The sequence below is a fragment of the Brassica napus genome, chromosome C4 (genome assembly GCF_020379485.1).
Source record: "Brassica napus cultivar Da-Ae chromosome C4, Da-Ae, whole genome shotgun sequence".
NCBI classification, from domain to species: Eukaryota; Viridiplantae; Streptophyta; class Magnoliopsida; order Brassicales; family Brassicaceae; genus Brassica; species Brassica napus.
Window position 1 is genome coordinate 529,958 of NC_063447.1, and position 24,089 is coordinate 554,046.

The 24,089-nt window shown below is 30.5% G+C and overlaps 3 protein-coding genes across 3 annotated transcripts in view; 2 read left to right on the top strand and 1 right to left on the bottom strand.

The window, feature by feature from the left end:
- The window catches only part of LOC106392451 (probable glutamyl endopeptidase, chloroplastic), a 57,049-nt gene that overhangs the window by 27,452 nt on the left and 5,508 nt on the right, over positions 1-24,089 (top strand). The gene's annotated exons all lie outside the window — the stretch shown is intronic.
- Positions 6,205-7,296, bottom strand: LOC125585492 (putative transmembrane protein At3g54730). Its single transcript, XM_048754653.1, has one exon. The coding sequence runs from the start codon at positions 7,272-7,274 to the stop codon at positions 6,231-6,233; it is 1,044 nt and encodes a 347-aa protein (XP_048610610.1). The 5' UTR covers positions 7,275-7,296; the 3' UTR covers positions 6,205-6,230.
- Positions 12,222-18,290, top strand: LOC125585491. Its single transcript, XM_048754651.1, has 2 exons — positions 12,222-12,509; positions 12,752-18,290. Exon 2 carries the CDS (start codon positions 12,862-12,864, stop codon positions 18,286-18,288), a length of 5,427 nt encoding a protein of 1,808 aa, XP_048610608.1. The 5' UTR covers positions 12,222-12,509; positions 12,752-12,861; the 3' UTR covers positions 18,289-18,290.

Here is a 24,089-nt window from a genome sequence, read left to right on the forward strand (position 1 = left end):
AATTCAAAAATATGAAAAATACCTTTTTAATGCATAGTTGCATCCTTCACCAACATATGATGAACTTCAAAGAGGTTTGGAACTTTTGTTGTCTCCCTATCTTTAGCAAATAACGATTTTATAGTGGTTAGTCCACCAATTTAGGGACTGTTATGATGTTTTACTAAATTAATTGACAAAAAATTAAAACGGTGTCCATGTACAATGAATGAGAGTTTAGTATTCATTAATTAAAATGTAGGATGTGTTTAGAAATTTTAAAACAACACTAAAGATTATAGGTTTCAGTATATAGAGCATTAACCGAAAATTTAATATTTTTGTAAGGGTTTAACCCATAGATATTGAAAAAAATTCAAAAATATGGAAATACTGTTTTAATGCATAGTTGCATCATTCACCAACATACGATGAAGTACAAATAGGTTTGGAACTTTTGTTGTGTCTATTTCTCTAGCAAATACTGATTTTATAGTGAGTATTCCACCAATTTAGGGACTGGTATGAAGTTTTACTAAAGTAATTGACAAAAAATTAAAACTATGCCCATGTACCATGAAAGAGAGTTTAATATACATTAATACAAATTTAGAATGTGTTAAGAAATTTTAAAACAACACTAAAGATCATAGACTTCAGTATATAAAACATTTACCGAAAATTCAATATTTTCGTAGGGGTTAACCCATAGATTTTGAGAAAAATTCAAAAATATGAAAATAATGTTTTAATACATAGTTGCATCTTTCAACAACATATGATGAAGTTCAAAGAGGTTTGGAATTTTGTTGTGTCCGTTTCTCTAGCAAATAACGATTTTAAAGTGGTTAGTCCCCAGATTTAGGGAATGTTATGAAGTTTTAGTAAATTAATTGACAAAAAATTAAAACGATTCCCATGTAACATGAATGAGAGTTTGATAGAAATTAATACAAAATTAGAATGTGTTTAAAAAAATTTAAAACAACACTAAAGATCATAGGCTTCAGTATATAGAGCATTTACCGAAAATTCAATATTTTCGTTAGGGTTAACCCATAGATTTTGAGAAAAATTCAAAAATATGAAAATAATGTTTTAATGTATAGTTACATCCTTCACCAACATATGATGAAGTTGAAAGAGGTTTGGAACTTTTGTTGTCTCCCTTTCTCTAGCAAATAACGATTTTATAGTGGTTAGTCTACCAATTTAAGGATTGTTATGAAGTTTTAGTAAATTAATTGACAAAAAAATAAAACTATGTCCATGTACAATGAATGAGAGTTTGATATACATTAATACAAATGTATAATGTGTTTATAAATTTTAAAACAACACTAGAGATCATAGGCTTCAGTATATAGAGCATTTACCGAAAATTCAATATTTTCGTAGGGGGTTAACCCATAGATATTGAGAAAAATTAAAAATTATGAAAATACTGTTTTAATGCGTAGTTGCATCATTCACCAACATATGATGAAGTTCAAAGAGGTTTGGAACTTTTGTTGTCTCTCCTTCTCTAGCAAATAACGATTTTATAGTAGTTAGTCCACCAATTTAGGGACTGTCATGAAGTTTCACTAAATTAATGGACAAAAAATTAAAGTATGCCCATGTATAATGAATGAGAGTTTAATATACATTAATAAAAATTTAGAATGTATTTAGAAATTTTAAAACAACACTAAAGATCATAGGCTTCAGTATATAGAGCATTTACCGAAAATTCAATATTTTCGTAGGGGTTAACCCATAGATATTGAGAAAAATTCAAAAACATGAAAATACTGTTTTAATGCATATTTGCATCATTCACCAACATATGATGAAGTTCAAAGAGGTTTGTAACTTTTGTTGTCTCCGTTTCTCTAACAAATAATGATTTTATAGTGGTTAGTCCACCAATTTAGGGACTGTTATGAAGTTTAAGTAAATTTATTGACAAAAAATTAAAACGATGCCCATGTACCATGAAAGAGAGTTTAATATACATTAATACAAATTTAGAATGTGTTTAGAAATTTTAAAAAAACACTAAAAATCATAGGTTTCAGTATATAGAACATTTACCGAAAATTCAATATTTTCGTAGTGGTTAACCCATTGATTTTGAGAAAAAATCAAAAATATGAAAATAATGTTTTAATGCATAGTTGCATCCTTCACCAACATATGATGAAGTTCAAAGAGGTTTGGAAATTTTGTTGTGTCCGTTTCTCTAGCAAATAACGATTTTATAGTGGTTAGTCTACCAATTTAGGGGCTGTTATGAAGTTTACTAAATTAATTGACAAAAAAATAAAATGATGCCCATGTACCACGAATGTGAGTTTGATATACATTAATAAAAAAGTAGAATGTGTTTAGAAATTTTAAAACAACACTAAAGATCATAGGCTTCAGTATATAAAGCATTTACGGAAAATTCAATATTTTCGTAGGGGTTAACCCATAGATTTTGAGAAAAATTAAAAAATATGAAAATACTGTTTTAATGCATGTTTGCATCCTTCACCAACATATGATGAAGTTCAAAGAGGTTTGGAACTTTTGTTGTCTCCGTTTCTCTAGCAAATAACGATTTTATAGTGGTTAGTCCACCAATTTAGGGAGTATTATGAAGATTTACTAAATTAATTGACAAAAAATTAAAACGATGCCCATGTACCATGGAAGAGAGTTTAATATACATTAATACAAATGTAGAATGTGTTTAGAAATTTTAAAACAACACTAAAGATATAGGCTTCAGTATATAGAACATTTACTCGTAGGGGTTAACCCATAGATTTTGAAAAAAATTCAAAAATATGAAAATAATGTTTTAATGCATAGTTGCATCCTTCACCAACATATGATGAAGTTCAAAGAGGTTTGGAAATTTTTTTGTGTCCGTTTCTCTAGCAAATAACGATTTTATAGTGGTTAGTCTACCAATTTAGGGACTGTTATGAAGTTTACTAAATTAATTGACAAAAAAATAAAACGATGCCCATGTACCACGAATGTGAGTTTGATATACATTAATAAAAATGTAGAATGTGTTTAGAAATTTTAAAACAACACTAAAGATCATAGGCTTCAGTATATAGAGCATTTACGGAAAATTCAATATTTTCGTAGGGGGTTAACCCATAGATTTTGAGAAAAATCTAAAATATGAAAATACTGTTTTAATGCATATTTTCATCCGTCACCAACATATGATGAAGTTCAAAGAGGTTTGGAACTTTTGTTGTCTCCGTTTCTTTAGCAAATAAAGATTTTGTAGTGGTTAGTCCACCAATTTAGGAAGTATTATGAAGATTTACTAAATTAATTGACAAAAAATTAAAACAATGCCCATGTACCATGGAAGAGAGTTTAATATACATTAATACAAATGTAGAATGTGTTTAGAAATTTTAAAACAAAACTAAAGATCATAGGCTTCAGTATATAGAACATTTACCGAAAATTCAATATTTTCGTAGGGGTTAACCTATAGATTTTGAAAAAAAATCAAAAATATGAAAATAATGTTTTAATGCATAGTTTCATCCTTCACCAACATATGATGAAGTTCAAAGAGGTTTGGAAATTTTTTTGTGTCCGTTTCCCTAGCAAATAACGATTTTAAAATGGGTAGTCCACCAATTTAGGGACTGTTATGAAGTTTTAGTAAATTAATTGACAAAAAACTAAAACGATGTTCATGTACCATGAATGAGAGTTTGATATACATTAATACAAATGTAGAATGTGTTTATAAATTTTAAAACAACACTAAAGATCATAGGCTTCGGTATATAGAGCATTTACCGAAAACTCAATATTTTCTTAGGGTGGGTTAACCCATAGATATTGAGAAAAATTCAAAAATATGAAAATACTGCTTTAATGCATAGTTGAATCCTTCACCAACATATGATGAAGTTCAAAGAGGTTTGGAACTTTTGTTGTCTCCCCTTCTCTAGCAAAAAACGATTTTATAGTGGTGAGTCAACCAATTTAGGGAGTATTATGAAGTTTTACTAAATTAATTGACAAAAAATTAAAACGATGCCTATGTACTATGAAAGAGAGTTTAATATACATTAATTCAAATTTAGAATGTGTTTAGAAATTTTAAAACAACACTAAAGATCATAGGCTTCAGTATATAGAATATTTACCGAAAATTCAATATTTTCGTAGGGGTTAGTTAACCCATAGATTTTGAGAAAATTCAAAAATATGAAAATAATGTTTTAATACATAGTTGCATTCTTCACCAACATATGATGAAGTTCAAAGAGGTTTGGAAATTTTGTTGTGTCCGTTTCTATAGCAAATAACGATTTTATAGTGGTTAGTCCACCAATTTAGGGACTGTTATGAAGTTTTAGTAAATTAATTGACAAAAACAATAAAACGATGCCCATGTAACATGAATGAGAGTTTGATATACATTAATACAAATGTAGAATGTGTTTAGAAATTTTAAAACAACACTAAAGATCATAGGCTTCAGTATATAGAGCATTTACCGAAAATTCAATATTTTCGTAGGGGTTAACCCATAGATATTGAGAAAAATTAAAAATTATGAAAATACTGTTTTAATGCGTAGTTGCATCCTTCACCAACATATGATGAAGTTCAAAGAGGTATGGAACTTTTGTTGTCTCTCCTTTTCTAGCAAATAACGATTTTATAGTAGTTAGTCCACCAACTTAGGGACTGTTATGAAGTTTCACTAAATTAATTGACAGAAAATTAAAGTATGCCCATGTATAATGAATGAGAGTTTAATATACATTAATAAAAATTTAGAATGTATTTAGAAATTTTAAAACAACACTAATGATCATAGGCTTCAGTATATAGAGCATTTACCCATAGATATTGAGAAAAATTCAAAAATATGAAAATACTGTTTTAATGCATATTTGCATCATTCACCAACATATGATGAAGTTCAAAGAGGTTTGGAACTTTTGTTGTCTCCGTTTCTTTAGCAAATAATGATTTTATAGTGGTTAGTCCACCAATTTAGGGACTGTTATGAAGTTTTAGTAAATTTATTGACAAAAAATTAAAACTATGCCCATGTACCATGAAAAAGAGTTTAATATACATTAATACAAATTTAGAATGTGTTTAGAAATTTTAAAACAACACTAAAAATCATAGGTTTCAGTATATAGAACATTTACCGAAAATTTAATATTTTCGTTGGGGTTAACCTATAGATTTTGAGAAAAATTCAAAACTATGAAAATACTGTTTTAATGCACAGTTGCATCCTTCACCAACATATGATGAACTTCAAAGAGGTTTAGAACTTTTGTTGTCTCCCTAACTTTAGCAAATAACGATTTTATAGTGGTTAGTCCACCAATTTAGGGACTGTTATGAAGTTTTACTAAATTAATTGACAAAAAATTAAAACGGTGTCCATGTATAATGAATGAGAGTTTAATATTCATTAATACAAATGTAAAATGTGTTTAGAAATTTTAAAACAACACTAAAGATCATAGGCTTCAGTATGTAGAGCATTTACCGAAAATTCAATATTTTCGTAAGGGTTTAACCCATAGATATTGAGAAAAATTCAAAAATATAAAAATACTGTTTTAATGCATATTTCATCCTTCACCAACATACGATGAAGTTCAAATAGGTTTGAAACTTTTGTTGTGTCTCTTTCTCTAGCAAATACTGATTTTATAGTGAGTATTCCACCAATTTAGGGACTGTTATGAAGTTTTACTAAAGTAATTGACAAAAAATTAAAACGATGCCCATGTACCATGAAAGAGAGTTTAATATACATTAATACAAATTTAAAAAGTGTTTAGAAATTTTAAAACAACATTAAATGTCATAGGCTTCAGTATATAGAGCATTTACGGAAAATTCATATTTTCGTAGGGGTTAACCCATAGATTTTGAGAAAAATTAAAAAATATGAAAATACTGTTTTTATGCATATTTTCATCCTTCACCAACATATGATGAAGTTCAAATAGGTTTGGAACTTTTGTTGTCTCCGTTTCTCTAGCAAATAACGATTTTATAGTGGTTAGTCCACCAATTTAGGGAGTATTATGAAGATTTACTAAATTAATTGACAAAAAATTAAAACGATGCCCATGTACCATGGAAGAGAGTTTAATATACATTAATACAAATATAGAATATGTTTAGAAATTTTAAAACAACACTAAAGATTTTTTTTTTTTTTTTTTTTTGATCAAACCAACTTTTATAAATAAAACTTAAACTCCAACCATGAAGGAATTGTTCAAGTACAGCAAAGCAACCATACTGGTTAGATAAACCGCTGCATCAAAAGCTATGCGGGAAACAAAAACACACTGGATAGACGCATACATAACACATAAGCAACTTAAGATAGAGATACCTAAAGTGCTAGAAAGTGAGATGAAGCCATGGGAATCAGAAAACACACACAGTGAACTACTGTCCGAACAAGCTGCAGCATAAAATGCATGAAAGGCAGCAACAAATTTGGCTACAGAGGTGACCACGCACCATCTTGATGAGCCTGAATATAGAGAGGAAATCCTCAGCATTGAAGGAGCGTGAAATTGTATGAAACTCCACAGTCCGCCAACCAAATCAAAAGCTAAAAAGCCAAGATTGGTTTTTATGAAATCATCTCCTAATTTTCTGTAGCTTATTCCTGAAATATTAGTTAAGAAAACCAACATACAGATATATTGCAATGAACACAAAAGGAGTAGATTTACGACCTCATACTGAGGTAAATGGACCTCATACAGAGGTAACAGAACCTCACACTGAGGTAAGGGAAGGCTAAACCAAAGCCTAAAAGCCTCATACTGAGATAATGGAGGAGATTGGGACCTTGAATTTAGTTCAGTGAGACTTGAAGTGCAACAGAACCCAACCAATTCTGACTCTATCAAGGGGGTCACAAAGACCGTATCTTTCAAAACAAATCCTAAGAGCAAAGGAGGGAAACTAGACTTTCTCCAGAGGATATAGTAGAACTGAACCCTGCAGACAGCAGTATGGGGGAGCCAAGGCATCACAAAGTTCACTCCTAAGGACACGAGCAACAAACAAGCTGAGCTAGAGGTCGCCGTACCAGAAACAGGAGGAGGCTCTGCAATTTTGAGGATGAAGGAGAACAGATCCGGTGCACCAGAGTGGTCGGGAAGGACGGGAAGGTCCGGAGGAGCGATCATGGATGCTAGATCTAGAAGAAAAGTAACCGGCGGCGGCTCTGGAGGAGGAGGAAGGGGCATAGGCGAACCGGAGAGACGTAGCACCATGGAAGGAAAGAAGAGGAAGAAGAAAGAAAGAGGAGGAAGAAAGAAGAAGGTTCTCGTCGGTGAGCGAGAGGCCACACCGACGGCGGCGGATCAAGTTAAAACCCTAATCTGCCTCCAGAAGCTCTCCGTCTAACGGATGAACCATTGGTTGAATCAATACCTAACAACACTAAAGATATAGGCTTCAGTAAATAGAACATTTACCGAAAATTCAATATTTTCGTAGGGGGTTAACCCATAGATTTTGAAAAAAATTCAAAAATATGAAAATAATGTTTTAATGCATAGTTGCATCCTTCACCAACATATTATGAAGTTCAAAGAGGTTTGGAAATTTTTTTGTGTCCTTTTCTCTAGCAAATAACGATTTTATAGTGGTTAGTCTACCAATTTAAGGACTGTTATGAAGTTTTAGTAAATTAATTGACAAAAAAATAAAGCGATGTCCATGTACAATGAATGAGAGTTTGATATACATTAATACAAATGTAGAATGTGTTTAGAAATTTTAAAACAACACTAAATATCATAGGCTTCAGTATATAAAACATTTACCGAAAATTCAATATTTTCGTAGGGGACCCATAGATTTTGAGAAAAATTCAAAAATATGAAAACAATGTTTTAATGCATAGTTGCATCCTTCACCAAAATATGATGAAGTTCAAAGAGGTTTGGAACTTTTGTTGTCTCTCCTTCTCTAGCAAATAACGATTTTATAGTAGCTAGTCCACCAATTTAGGGACTGTTATGAAGTTTTAGTAAATTAATTGACAAAAAATTAAAGTATGCCCATGTATAATGAATGAGAGTTTAATATACATTAATAAAAATTTAGAATGTATTTAGAAATTTTAAAACAACACTAATGACCATAGGCTTCAGTATATAGAGCATTTACAGAAAATTCAATATTTTCGTAGGGTTAACCCATAGATTTTGACAAAAATTCAAAAGTATGAAAATACTGTTTTAATGCATAGTTGCATCCTTCACCAACATATGATGAAGTTAAAAGAGTTTTGGAACTTTTGTTGTCTCCCTTTTTCTAGCAAAGAACGATTTTCTAGTGGTTAGTCCACCAATTTACGGACTGTTATGAAGTTTTACTAAATTAATTGACAAAAAATTAAAACAATGCCCATGTATAATGAATGAGAGTTTCATATACATTAATACAAATGTAGAATCTGTTTAGAAATTTTAAAACAAAACTAAAGATCATAGGCTCCAGTATATAGAACATTTACCGAAAATTCAATATTTTCGTGGGGGTAAACCCATAGATTTTGAAAAAAATACAAAAATATGAAAATAATGTTTTAATGCATAGTTGCATCTTTCACCAACATATGATGAAGTTGAAAGAGGTTTGAAAATTTTGTTGTGTCCGTTTCTCTAGCAAATAACGATTTTATAGTGGTTAGTCCACCAATTTAGGGACTGTTATGAAGTTTTACTAAATTAATTGACAAAAAACTAAAACGATGTTCATGTACCATGAATGAGAGTTTGATATACATTATTACAAATGTAAAATGTGTTTATAAATTTTAAAACAACACTAAAGATCATAGGCTTCGGTATATAGAGCATTTACCGAAAACTCAATATTTTCGTAGGGGAGGTTAACCCATAGATATTGAGAAAAATTCAAAAATATGAAAATACTGTTTTAATGCATACTTGAATCCTTCACCAACATATGATGAAGTTCAAAGAGGTTTGAAACTTTTGTTGTCTCCCCTTCTCTAGCAAAAAACGATTTTATAGTCAACCAATTTAGGGAGTATTATGAATTTTTACTAAATTAATTGATAAAAAATTAAAACGATGCCCATGTACCATGAAAGAGATTTTAATATACATTAATAAAAATTTAGAATGTGTTTAGAAATTTTTAAACAACACTAAAGATAATAGGCTTCAGTATATAGAAATTTTAAAACAACCCATAGATTTTGAGAAAATTCAAAAATATGAAAATAATGTTTTAATGCATAGTTGCATCCTTCACCAACATATGATGAAGTTCAAAGAGGTTTGGAAATTTTGTTGTGTCCGTTTCTATAGCAAATAACGATTTTATAGTGGTTAGTCCACCAATTTAGGGACTGTTATGAAGTTTTAGTAAATTAATTGACAAAAAAATAAAACGATGTTCATGTAACATGAATGAGAGTTTGATTTACATTAATACAAATGTAGAATGTGTTTAGAAATTTTAAAACAACACTAAAGATCATAGGCTTCATTATATAGAGCATTTACCGAAAATTTAATATTTTCGTAGGGCTTAACCCATAGATTTTGAGAAAAATTCAAAAATATGAAAATACTTTTTTAATACATAGTTGCATCCTTCACCAACATATGATGAAGTTCAAAGAGGTTTGGAACTTTTGTTGTCTCCCTATCTTTAGCAAATAACGATTTTATAGTGCTTAGTCCACCAATTTAGGGACTGTTATGAAGTTTTAGTAAATTAATTGACAAAAAGGTAAAACGATGTCCATGTACCATATAAGAGAGTTTAATATTCATTAATATAAATTTAGAATGTGTTTAGAAATTTTAAAACAACACTAAAGATCATAGGCTTCAGTATATAGAGCATTTACCGGAAATTCAATATTTTCGTAAGGGTTTAACCCATAGATATTGAGAAAAATTCAAAAATATGAAAATACTGTTTTAATGCATATTTGCATCCTTCACCAACATACGATGAAGTTCAAATAGGTTTGGAATTTTTGTTGTGTCTGTTTCTCTAGCAAATACTGATTTTATAGTGAGTAGTCCACCAATTTAGGGACTGTTATGAAGTTTTACTAAAGTAATTGACAAAAAATTAAAACGATGCCCATGTACCATAAAAGAGAGTTTAATATACATTAATACAAATTTAGAATGTGTTTAGAAATTTTAAAACAACACTAAAGATCATAGGCTTCAGTATATAAAACATTTACCGAAAATTTAATATTTTTGTAGGGTTAACCCATTGATTTTGAGAAAAATTCAAAAATATGAAAATAATGTTTTAATGCATAGTTGCATCTTTCAACAACATATGATGAACTTCAAAGAGGTTTGGAATTTTGTTGTGTCCGTTTCTCTAGCAAATAACGATTTATAGTGGTTAGTCCCCAAATTTAGGGAATGTTATGAAGTTTTAGTAAATGAATTGACAAAAAATTAAAACGATGCCCATGTAACATGAATGAGAGTTTGATATACATTAATACAAAATTAGAATGTGTTTAAAAAATTTAAAACAACACTAAAGATCATAGGCTTCAGTATATAGAGCATTTGCCGAAAATTCAATATTTTCGTAGGTTAACCCATAGATATTGAGAAAAATTGAAAATTATGAAAATATTGTTTTAATGCATAGTTGCATCCTTCACCAACATATGATGAAGTTCAAAGAGGTTTGGAACTTTTGTTGTCTCTCCTTCTCTAGCAAATAACGATTTTTTGTAGTTAGTCCACCAATTTAGGGACTGTTATGAAGTTTCACCAAATTAATTGACAAAAATTTAAAGTATGCCCATGTATAATGAATGAAAGTTTAATATACATTAATAAAAATGTAGAATGTATTTAGAAATTTTAAAACAACACTAATGATCATAGGATTCAGCATTTACCAAAACGCCTTGTTCCATCCGACGCGAATCCCCTCCATCACTAGTATAGTGGAGGTCTTATTTGTATTGCAATAATGAATCAATGTACGATAACCCATAGATATTGAGAACAATTCAAAAATATGAAAATATTGTTTTAATGCATATTTGCATCATTCACCAACATACGATGAAGTTCAAAGAGGTTTGGAACTTTTGTTGTCTCCGTTTCTCTAGCAAATAATGATTTTATAGTGGTTAGTCCATCAATTTAGGGACTGTTATGAAGTTTTAGTAAATTAATTGACAAAAAGGTAAAACGATGCCCATGTACCATATAAGAGAGTTTAATATACATTAATACAAATTTAGAATGTGTTTAGAAATTTTAAAACAACACTAAAAATCATAGGCTTCAGTAAATAGAGCATTTACCGAAAATCCAATATTTTCGTAGGGTTAACCCATAGATTTTGAGAAAAATTCAAAAGTATGAAAATACTGTTTTAATGCATAGTTGCATCCTTCACCAACATATGATGAAGTTCAAAGAGGTTTGGAACTTTTATTGTCTCCCTTTCTCTAGCAAAAACCATTTTATAGTGGTTAGTCCACCAATTTAGGGACTGTTATGAAGTTTTACTAAATTAATTGACTAAAAATTAAAACGATGCCCCTGTACAATGAATGAGAGTTTAATATTCATTAATACAAATGTAGAATGTGTTTAGAAATTTTAAAACAACACTAAAGATCATAGGCTTCAGTATATAGAACATTTACCGAAAATTCAATATTTTCGTAGGGGGTTAACCCATAGATTTTGAGAAAAAATCAAAAATATGAAAATAATGCTTTAATGCATATTTGCATCCTTCACCAACATATGATGAAGTTCAAAGAGGTTTGGAAATTTTGTTGTGTCCGTTTCTCTAGCAAATAACGATTTTATAGTGGTTAGTCCACCAATTTAGGGACTGTTATGAAGTTTTCGTAAATTAATTGACAAAAAACTAAAACGATGTCCATGTACCATGAATGAGAGTTGGATATACATTAATACAAATGTAGAATGTGTTTATAAATTTTAAAACAACACTAAGTATTATAGGCTTCAGTATATAGAGCATTTACCGAAAACTCAATATTTTCTGTAAATTATTTTCTTTTCGACTTTCTATATTTGTATTAGGTACAAAATAATTATACAGAGTATATCTGTATAAGCATCCAAGACATCACCATCAAGGGACCCACATGAGACAAGCATGGGACCCACCTGGAGACTTTGAGGCAACACGACAAAGGTCTCCATCATCCAATCAAGACTCGACACGTAGCAAGCAAAGTGTCGGCACAATCAGAAGACGACACGTAGCAAGCCGAGTGTCGGCACAATCAGAAGACGACACGTGGCAACCAATCAATACGCAAACTTCGCCTATAAAAGGAACCCATGAGGAAGAACGAAGACACGGGCAATTTTCGCCAAGCTCTTTCTCACTCTAAAACGCTCTCCCTTCTCTCTAAAAATCCTGTAAAATTTTAAGTTCTATCAGCAATTCTGTAATCAAAGATTGTATCATCAAGATCAATAAAAGTAAGTATTAATCATAATCTTGTCATCATAATTTTTTCGTTAATCTAGTAAACATATATATCTCAAAATAAAATAAGAACTTTGTAAACAAATCAATACAGAGAGAATAAATTAAAACTGGTATCAGATGCTAAAACGATGCAAACTGGTCTAAAGAATTTGACCATCAAGATATCTGACTTTAATCTGTTTTAAACACATTAAAACGACCTCACCGTCTAAGTAAAACTCTGTCACTGTAGGTGTTCCAGGCAGCAAGTCCGAAGAAGGCAGTAAGACCGTTGGCAAGCCGGCAGTTGAGTCGAATTAAACGGTTAGTAAAATTTTATGAGTTTAAAATCGGATTAAAATCATGGCATCTTCGATTAGAAAATTCTTTAAACCAAGAACCGCGTCAACCTCAGCGTCTTATTCAACTGTAAATTCTAGAGAAATAATGACTAAAATAACGACCTTTAATCAAGAAATTTCAAAGAATCAATTACCGCATATTAATCCTGAGAATATATATCAAATAGGAACGTTTGATTTTAAAACGGCTTATTCAATAAAAGAACATGAACAAACTCTGTCTTTACAAAACGAGTTTGAAGAAATTAAATTATTATCCTCACTAGCTTTAGAAAAATATAAACAAAAGGGATTCAACTACATTCATTTCGGATTAATTCAAGTAGCTATAAAACCATTATCAAGAACAGGAATTGATTCACCTATCCTTATGTTATTAAGAGACAAGACTTTATTAAAATTCCAAGATTCGCTCCTTGGAGCAGTCCAATCAAATCTATGCAACGGAGCTGTATATTTTAATTGCGCTCCTAATTTTCAAGTTAGTCTACACGACCCAACTATACTCAACACTCTGACCTTAAATGTTCATTTACCTGAAATTAAATTTCAAAACGAAAGACATGGATACTTATTACTCTATAGAGTATATTTTAAACAATCAATTTCAGAATTCAACCCAAGATGTTTACTACAAGATAATAAAGGTGAAACAACAATTTTGGCCGTTCATAGCAAAGACACTCCAACGGCTACATACACACCTAAACAACTAAACTGGGATGAGATAACTATACCGGATCAATGGAAAATTGAAATTACGCAACCTCCTAGAAATATTGAACAGAAAAATATATCAAAAATAATTGAACAAAGAGACGGAAAAATATTATTACAATTTGGATCTTATAGAGATCCGCTACCACCTAGAATAAGTCCATACCACTCAAGAGCTTCCTTTTCTGAATATCGCACTGGTCAATCCAGTACAAACTCAGAAACAGAAAGCGTAAATCAAAATGTTAGACAAGAAGAACCAATTAAATTCAAAGCTCCAATAGCCGAGCCTCATCAAGATATGTATCCAACTTCACCAACTTTATCAGACTTTAAATCAATAAATGTTATAACCAAAACATACGAAATAAATAAACAATACATAAAAGAAGACTTTTATTCAAGACAAAACGAAGAAAAAAGGAAATGGTATTTTAATACCTTTCCTAAAGAAGAAACTATATTATATCGAGAAAATTGGTATAATTTTATGAAATCCAAAGAAACGGACATTCCATTTTTCAAATGGTTTGAAGATTATGCATACACCAATAAAATAAATTATCCGTTCAAATCAATTAATGTAAATTCAACATTAAGCCAAGTTTGGGAACAAACGGATGGGAACAAAATTAGATCTATCCATCCACCTCTAAAGGATATAAAAATAAACACTGCAAATAGACAAGTTATTGCAACCCCGTTCAAAACCGGAGCTAATAAAGATGATAAAGACTCAATCCATATGCAAGATATAAAGTCCATATATCAACAAAATAATTATCAAAGCCAGATATTACACACAATATCTAGACAAATAAACGAGATAGACATAAAAATCAATAATAACGAGACTAATAAACAAGAACAACATCCCTTTTCATCCATAACTCCACCAATATTTAAACCAATAAACATGCAAGTAAAACTACCAGATAACCCTATTTTAACATCAATCGCATCCAGACTAGACAAATTAGACAGAGGCAAAAATATAAACATTATAGATGAGGAAGACAGCGAGTCAACTTCAGCTATAATATCCGAAGACGAACCAATAATCAATCGAATAAAAAATAAATCAACAAAACCATATTATAAGAGACATACTCCACCGGATTTATTATTTGAAGAACACCATAAATATTCCGCAAATATGTATTCCGGAGACGGGATATATGAATGGAATATTGATGGAAGGTCAGAATACGAAATAATGAATTTATTACAAGAAATGGGAATGGCCGCTATGGCCTATAAAGCAAAGGGAAATGATGATAAGCAATCATGCGTCTTATTAATAGTAGGATTCAACGGGGCATTAAGATACTGGTGGGACAACTCACTAGACAAAGTTACCCAAGAATCGATTATCAACCATACTGAAACAAGAACGGTAGAAAATGCTGAAGGAGAATTAGAACAAGTGGAAACACAAAACGCAGTAGAAGTATTAATTCATACTATAACCATGCACTTTATAGGAAATCCGAAAGAAGAACTAGAAAGCAAAAAAATAATCTTAACCAATTTAAGATGTCCGACATTAGGAGATTTTAAATGGTATAAAGATGTATTTGTAACAAACATATTTCAAAGAAATGATTGTACTCAAGCCTTTTGGAAAGAAAGATTTATAGCAGGATTACCAACATATTTCGCAGAAAAAGTAACAAACAAATTAAAAGAATATTCAGGAGGACAGCCAATCCCCTGGAATTCAATAACTTATGGTCAATTATTCGCATTTATCAAAAAAGAAGGATTAGCAATATGCCAAGACCATAAAAATAAAAAGAGAAATGAAAATTTTCAATTTAAAACAAATATGGGATCATTTTGTGAACAATATGGATATAATCAACTCAATCCCCCATCAAGAAATAAAAGAATTAAATATAAAAATAATCAAGGAAAATTTAGAAGACATTATCAAAAATATAATAATCAAAATAAAAAATTTAATAAAAAATCTAATGATCAATATTATTCAAAAAACAGAAAATCTTATAAACCAAACGATAAACAAAAAATTGTATGCTGGAATTATAAAAGGCCAGGACATAAGTCCTCAGAATGCAAAATGAAAAGAAAAATCAATGAAATATTTCAGGACCAACCTGATATTCAACAAAAATTAATGAAATTATTAATATCAGAATCAGAATCATCCAATGAATCAAGTAACGAAACCTCAGAAAATGAGATAGACAATATAAGCAATTCTTCAGAAGAACCGCTAGAATTATCTGACAACCTATGCAACTGCAAATTAATTAATGTCATTACAAAGGATAACGATAAACAATTCTTATTGGAAATAATCGATAAAATAGACAACCCTGATATTAAAAGAGATTATTTAATAAGACTAAAAGAAATAATTAGTAGAGAAAACGAATTATTAACCCCAGATACCTTTAGTTTAAACAAAATATTCGAAAAATATCCAACCCAAAGTTTGTTTAGACAAGTAACAACAGGAGAATTACAAACCGAGGTTAAACAAATAAAAAGTCAAATAAAGGAATTACAAATAATAGTCAACCGACAAGAATTGAGCCAATTCCATATGGATGCGAGACTAGCAATAATAGAAAATAATCACAATAAAACAAACGGCACTAATAAAACTGACCCATCCACAAGTAATCAAAATACGTCTTTAGACAAACTAAAAGGAATAGTAATAAGCGAACCAAATGAAGATGAAACAGAATATATACAAATGATTAACAAAATAAATTACCAAAAATGGTATACAAAAATAACTTTACATATTGGTAACAACTTCAAAATAAATGTAATAGCATTAATGGACACAGGAGCAGATTATAACTGCATCCGAGAAGGAATTATACCAACTAAATATTATGAAAAAACAACTGAACGTTTAAGTGGAGCTAACGGCACCAACTTAAAAGTTCAGTATAAATTACCAAGCGCTAAAATATGTAATCAAGGCTATTGTTTTAAAAATCAATTTATAATGGTTAAAAACTTATCACAAGAATTAATTCTTGGAACCCCATTTTTTACGCAAATATATCCATTCAAAGTAAACGAGATAGGAGTAACAACGAAAATAATGGGAACCAAATTAACATTCGAATTTTTATCACCTATGAAAACAAAAGAAATATTAAACCTACAACAAAATACAATAGGAAAAACAATCAATTTAATCAAAAATAAACAAAATCATATTCAATACCTACAAGAAGAAATAACATACAAAAAAATAGAGGAACAACTCAAAACGCCATACACAATAAGTAAAATAAAAGAAATAGAAAACAACTTGATAAAAAAAGTATGCTCTGAGCTACCGAATGTCTTTTGGCAAAGAAAACAACATATGGTAGAACTACCGTATATAAAAGAATTTAACGAAAGAAATATACCAACAAAAGCAAGACCTATACAGATGAATAAAGATTTATTAGAAACCTGTAAAAAAGAAATAAAAGAGTTATTAGATAAAAAATTGATAAGGCCTTCCAAATCCCCTTGGAGTTGCGCAGCCTTTTACGTAAACAACCAAGCAGAGATAGAACGTGGAGTACCACGATTAGTAATCAATTATAAACCGCTAAACGATGTACTGCAATGGATAAGATATCCAATACCCAATAAAAGAGATTTATTAAAAAGATTATATAATGCAAAAATCTATTCAAAATTTGATATGAAAAGTGGATTCTGGCAAATCCAAATATCAGAAAAGGATAAATATAAAACAGCATTCACTGTACCCTTTGGACATTACGAATGGAACGTAATGCCATTCGGTCTTAAAAATGCACCAAGTGAATTCCAAAACATAATGAATAACATATTCAATGATTATTCTAAATTCACGATCGTATATATAGATGATGTTCTAGTATATTCAACATCAATAGATCAACACATAAGCCATATTAACACATTCCTTAATATAATCAAGAAACATGGATTAGTTGTATCTGCTAAGAAAATGTCATTATTCCAAACAAAAATACGATTTCTAGGACATACTATATACCAAGGAACTATCACACCAATAGCAAGATCAATTGAATTTGCAAATAAATTCCCCGACGAATTAAGAGATAAAACTCAATTACAAAGGTTTTTAGGATGTCTAAACTACGTTTCAGACTTCCTACCAGACCTAAGAAAATCTATTCAACCTTTATTCCAAAGACTTCAAAAAAATCCAAAACCTTGGACTAATCAACACACTTTACTCATAAAACAAGTAAAAGAAAAAGTCAAAACTCTTCCTTGTTTGACACTCCCAAATCCTGAGGCAAATATGATCGTCGAAACTGACGCATCAGAAATAGGATATGGAGGAATACTCAAGCAAAAATTACCAACAGCAAAAACAGAATCAATAATCCGATTCCATTCAGGAATCTGGTTAGGACCTCAAAAACATTATTCAACTGTTAAAAAAGAAGTGCTAGCAATAGTAAACTGTATATCCAAATTTCAAGACGATTTAATTAATAAAAAATTCTTACTAAGAGTCGATTGCAAATCGGCAAAAGAAATATTACAAAAAGATGTAAAAAATCTTGTATCCAAACAAATCTTTGCAAGATGGCAGGCTATATTATCTGCATTTGACTTTGATATACAATATATCAAAGGTGAAAACAACTCTTTACCCGATTTCTTAACAAGAGAATACTTGCAGGGAAAAACTAATCAAGATGGCTGATCAAAAAAGCAAAAAACCGATGACAGCATCAGATTATATCAAGAATCAACCACATTTGCAAGGGCGAATTCTTACACCAAATCCATATTCAGCATTAGCAGAATATCCACCGCTCTCTTATGCAAAAGCAGCCGCAGAAGGATCTACCCCAAAAGAGACTCTCCCAACATCCAAAGAGCCCGAAACCCCTACCAAATCAACCTACTATGTCAAACCCCAAAAACAGCACCTTATGACTACCCAATTCACCAAACCCATAACCTTACCTCAGCTAAAAGCCTTTGTAACCAGAGCCTTTTACCCCGACTGTCCCTATCCAACCGATAATGTAACCAAAAACCACACCTTCTATGAGTTTATCCTAGTAGACTCTAGATCTATCGAGGTAACCCATTACCCAGACCAAAAAGACAAAAACACTATTGCCTACTCAACATGTAAAATCCTCAACATTCACCAATCCAAAGACCTTGGATTTATCCACCATCACACAACAAAACCCTTTGTTACCCCAGGATTTCATATCCAAGGATATACCTATACCGACTATCAAAACGCCTTTTTCAGGGCATTCTTCCTCAGACCCTACGACCACTCCTGGTTCTTCAGCTTTGACCAAAATTGTTCAAAAGCAATACCTGGATGGTTTGCAGAATGGTGGTACTGGTTTGGACCATCAGACGCGATTTACCCAGCCAATCTACTCAAGACCTCTTTCGAGTTTTATAAAAAACATGTTCCAGATCAACCTATCGGACCCTTAAACAAGATTTACTTCCACATCGATATGGGCATTCCCTGGATCTGCTCATGGCACTTCCAACTAGCCCTACATCTTCAAGATATGCCCTACTCTCTTGTCCGAGAATATAGGGTAAAATGGTGGGAAAAATATAATCAAGACCGATGTAGCTATTCAAACATCCAGAAACACTTTGACACTATCAAGCAAGCGAAACAAGTTGTCCAATCAGTTTCAAAAACAGTTCCCCTGCTCTTACCAAGTCAACTACACCAACCTTCTCAGAAGAAATCCAGTCCAACTACTTCAACTACATCTTCCTCAAGCCAAAAAAGATCTAAGCATTCAAAGAAAGAAAATCTCGCACAACTCATCGACCAATTAATGAACTCAAGTTCCGACGAAGAAGACATTAACAACAATCCCAACGACCCATATGGCGGACCCCTAGCACAAGACCCTTTTGAAGAATAAAATTAAAAAAAAAAAAAAAATGTCTATAGCCTAAATTTTGAATTTTGTTCTAAAAATATCCTAGTAGACTCTGTAAATTATTTTCTTTTCGACTTTCTATATTTGTATTAGGTACAAAATAATTATACAGAGTATATCTGTATAAGCATCCAAGACATCACCATCAAGGGACCCACATGAGACAAGTATGGGACCCACCTAAAGACTTTGAGGCAACACGACAAAGGTCTCCATCATCCAATCAAGACTCGACACGTAGCAAGCAAAGTGTCGGCACAATCAGAAGACGACACGTAGCAAGCCGAGTGTTGGCACAATCAGAAGACGACACGTGGCAACCAATCAATACGCAAACTTCGCCTATAAAAGGAACCCATGAGGAAGAACGAAGACACGGGCAATTTTCGCCAAGCTCTTTCTCACTCTAAAACGCTCTCCGTTCTCTCTAAAAATCCTGTAAAATTTTAAGTTCTATCAGCAATTCTGTAATAAAAGATTGTATCATCAAGATCAATAAAAGTAAGTATTAATCATAATCTTGTCATCATAAGTTTGTCGTTAATCTAGTAAACATATATATCTCAAAATAAAATAAGAACTTTGTAAACAAATCAATACAGAGAGAATAAATTAAAACTGGTATATGATGAAGCTCAAAGAGGTTTGGAACTTTTGTTGTCTCCCCTTCTCTAGCAAAAAACGATTTTATAGTGGTTAGTCAACCAATTTATGGAATATTATGAAGTTTTACTAAATTAATTGACAAAAAATTAAAACGATGCCCATGTACCATGAAAGAGAGTTTAATATACATTAATACAAATTTATAATGTGTTTAGAAATTTTAAAACAACACTAAAGATCATAGGCTTCAGTATATAGAACATTTACCAAAAATTCAATCTTTTCGTAGGGACCCATAGATTTTGAAAAAATTCAAAAATATGAAAATAATGTTTTAATGCATAGTTGCAACCTTCACCAACATATTCTGAAGTTCAAAGAGGTTTGGAAATTTTGTTGTGTCCGTTTCTCTAGCAAATAACGATTTTATAGTGGTTAGTCCCCAAATTTAGGGACTGTTATGAAGTTTAAGTAAATTAATTGACAAAAAAATAAAATGATGTTCATGTAACATGAATGAGAGTTTGATATACATTAATACAAATGTAGAATGTGTTTAGAAATTTTAAAACAACACTAAATATCATAGGCTTCAGTATATAGAGCATTTACCGAAAATTAAATATTTTCGTAGGGGGGTTAACCCATAGATTTTGAGAAAAATTCAAAAGTATGAAAATACTGTTTCAATGCATAGTTGCATCCTTCACCAACATATGATGAAGTTCAAAGAGGTTTGAAACTTTTGTTGTCTCCCTTTCTCTAGCAAATAACGATTTTATAGTGGTTAGTCCACCAATTTAGGGACTGTTATGAAGTTTTACTAAATTAATTGACAAAAAATTAAAACGATGCCCATGTACAATGAATGAGAGTCTAATATTCATTAATACAAATGTAGAATGTGTTTAGAAATTTTAAAAGAACACTAAAGATCATAGGCTTCAGTATATTGAGCATTTACCGAAAATTCAATATTTTCGTAGGGGTACCCATAGATTTTGAGAAAAATTAAAAAAATATGAAAATACTGTTTTAATGCATATTTGCATCCTTCACCAACATATGATGAAGTTGTTGTCTCCCTTTCTCTAGCAAATAACAATTTTATAGTGTTTAGTCCACCAATTTAGGGACTGTTATGAAGTTTTAGTAAATTAATTTACAAAAAATTAAAACGATGCCCATGTACCATGAAAGAGAGTTTAATATACATTAATTCAAATTTAGAATGTGTTTAGAAATTTTAAAACAACAATAAAAATCATAGGCTTCAGTATATAGAACATTTACCGAAAATTCAATATTTTCGTAGGGTACCCATAGATTTTGAGAAAAATTCAAAAATATGAAAATACTGTTTTAATGCATAGTTGCATCCTTCACCAACATATGATGAAGTTCAAAGAGGTTTAGAACTTTTGTTGTGTCTGTTTCTCCTACAAATAACGATTTTATAGTTGTTAGTCCACCAATTTAGTGACTGTTATGAAGTTTTAGTAAATTAATTGACAAAAAAATAAAACGATGTCCATGTACCATGAATGAGAGTTTGATATACATTAGTACAAATGTAGAATGTGTTTATAAATTTTAAAACAACACTAAAGATCATAGGCTTCAGTATATAGAGCTTTTACCGAAAACTCAATATTTTCGTAGGAGTTAACCCGTAGATTTTGAGAAAATTCAAAAATATGAAAATAATGTTTTAATGCATAGTTGCATCCTTCACCAACATATGATGAAGTTCAAAGAGGTTTGGAAATTTTGTTGTGTCCATTTCTCTAGCAAATAACGATTTTATAGTGGTTAGTCCACCTATTTAGGGACTGTTATGAAGTTTTAGTAAATTAATTGAAAAAAAAATAAAACGATGCCCATGTAACCTGAATGAGAGTTTGATATACATTTATACAAATGTATAATGTGATTAAAAATTTTAAAACAACACTAAATATCATAGGCTTCAGTATATAGAGCATTTACCGATAATTCAATATTTTCGTAGGGGTTATCCATAGATTTTGAGAAAAATTCAAAAATATGAAAATACTGTTTTAATGCAAAATTGCATCCTTCACCAACATATGATGAAGTTCAAAGAGGTTTGGAACTTTTGTTGTCTCCCTTTCTTTAGCAAATAACGATTTTATAGTGGTTAGTCCACCAATTTAGGGACTGTTATGAAGTTTTACTAAATTAATTGACAAAAAATTAAAACGGTGCCCATGTACAATGCATGAGAGTCTAATATTCATTAATACAAATGTATAATGTGTTTAGAAATTTTAAAACAACACTAAAGATTATAGGCTTCAGTATATAGAGCATTTACCGAAAATTCAATATTTTCGTAAGGGTTTAACCCATAGATATTGAGAAAAATTCAAAAACATGAAAATACTGTTTTAATGCATATTTGCATCATTCACCAACATATGATGAAGTTCAAAGAGGTTTGTAACTTTTGTTGTCTCCGTTTCTCTAACAAATAATGATTTTATAGTAGTTAGTCCACCAATTTAGGGACTGTTATGAAGTTTAAGTAAATTTATTGACAAAAAATTAAAACTATGCCCATGTACCATGAAAGAGAGTTTAATATACATTAATACAAATTTAGAATGTGTTTAGAAATTTTAAAAAAACACTAAAAATCATAGGTTTCAGTATATAGAACATTTACCGAAAATTCAATATTTTCGTAGTGGTTAACCCATTGATTTTGAGAAAAAATCAAAAATATGAAAATAATGTTTTAATGCATAGTTGCATCCTTCACCAACATATGATGAAGTTCAAAGAGGTTTGGAATTTTGTTGTGTCCGTTTCTCTAGCAAATAACGAATTTATAGTGGTTAGTCCCCAAATTTAGGGAATGTTATGAAGTTTTAGTAAATTAATTGACAAAAAATTAAACCGATGCCCATGTAACATGAATGAGAGTTTGATATACATTAATACAAAATTAGAATGTGTTTAAAAATTTTAAAACAACACTAAAGATCATAGGCTTCAGTATATAGAGCATTTACCGAAAATTAAATATTTTTGTAGGGGTACCCATAGATTTTGAGAAAAATTAAAAAAATATGAAAATACTGTTTTAATGCATATTTGCATCCTTCACCAACATATGATGAAGTTGTTGTCTCCCTTTCTCTAACAAATAACAATTTTATAGTGGTTAGTCCACCAATTTAGGGACTGTTATGAAGTTTTAGTAAATTAATTGACAAAAAATTAAAACGATGTCCATGTACCATGAAAGAGAGTTTAATATACATTAATACAAATTTAGAATGTGTTTAGAAATTTTAAAACAACACTAAAAATCATAGGCTTCAGTATATAGAACATTTACCGAAAATTAAATATTTTCGTAGGGGGGTTAACCCATAGATTTTGAGAAAAATTCAAAAATATGAAAATATTGTTTTAATGTTTAGTTGCATCCTTCACCAACATATGATGAAGTTCAATTAGGTTTGGAACTTTTGTTGTCTCCCTTTCTCTAGCAAAGAACGATTTTATAGTTGTTAGTCCACCAATTTAGGGACTGTTATGAAGTTTTACTAAATTAATTGACAAAAAAATAAAACGACGCCCATGTACCATGAAAGAGAGTTTAATATACATTAATACAAATTTAGAATGTGTTTAGAAATTTTAAAACAACACTAAAGATCATAGGCTTCAGTATATAGAGCATTTACGGAAAATTCAATATTTTCGTAGGGGTTAACCCATAGATTTTGAAAAAATTCAAAAATATTGTTTTAATGCATAGTTGCATCCTTCACCAATATATGATGAAGTTCGAAGAGGTTTGGAACGTTTGTTGTCTCCGTTTCTCTAGGAAATAACGATTTTATAGTGGTTAGTCCACCAATTTTGAGAGTATTATGAAGTTTTACTTAATTAATTGACAAAAAATTAAAACGATGCTCATGTACTA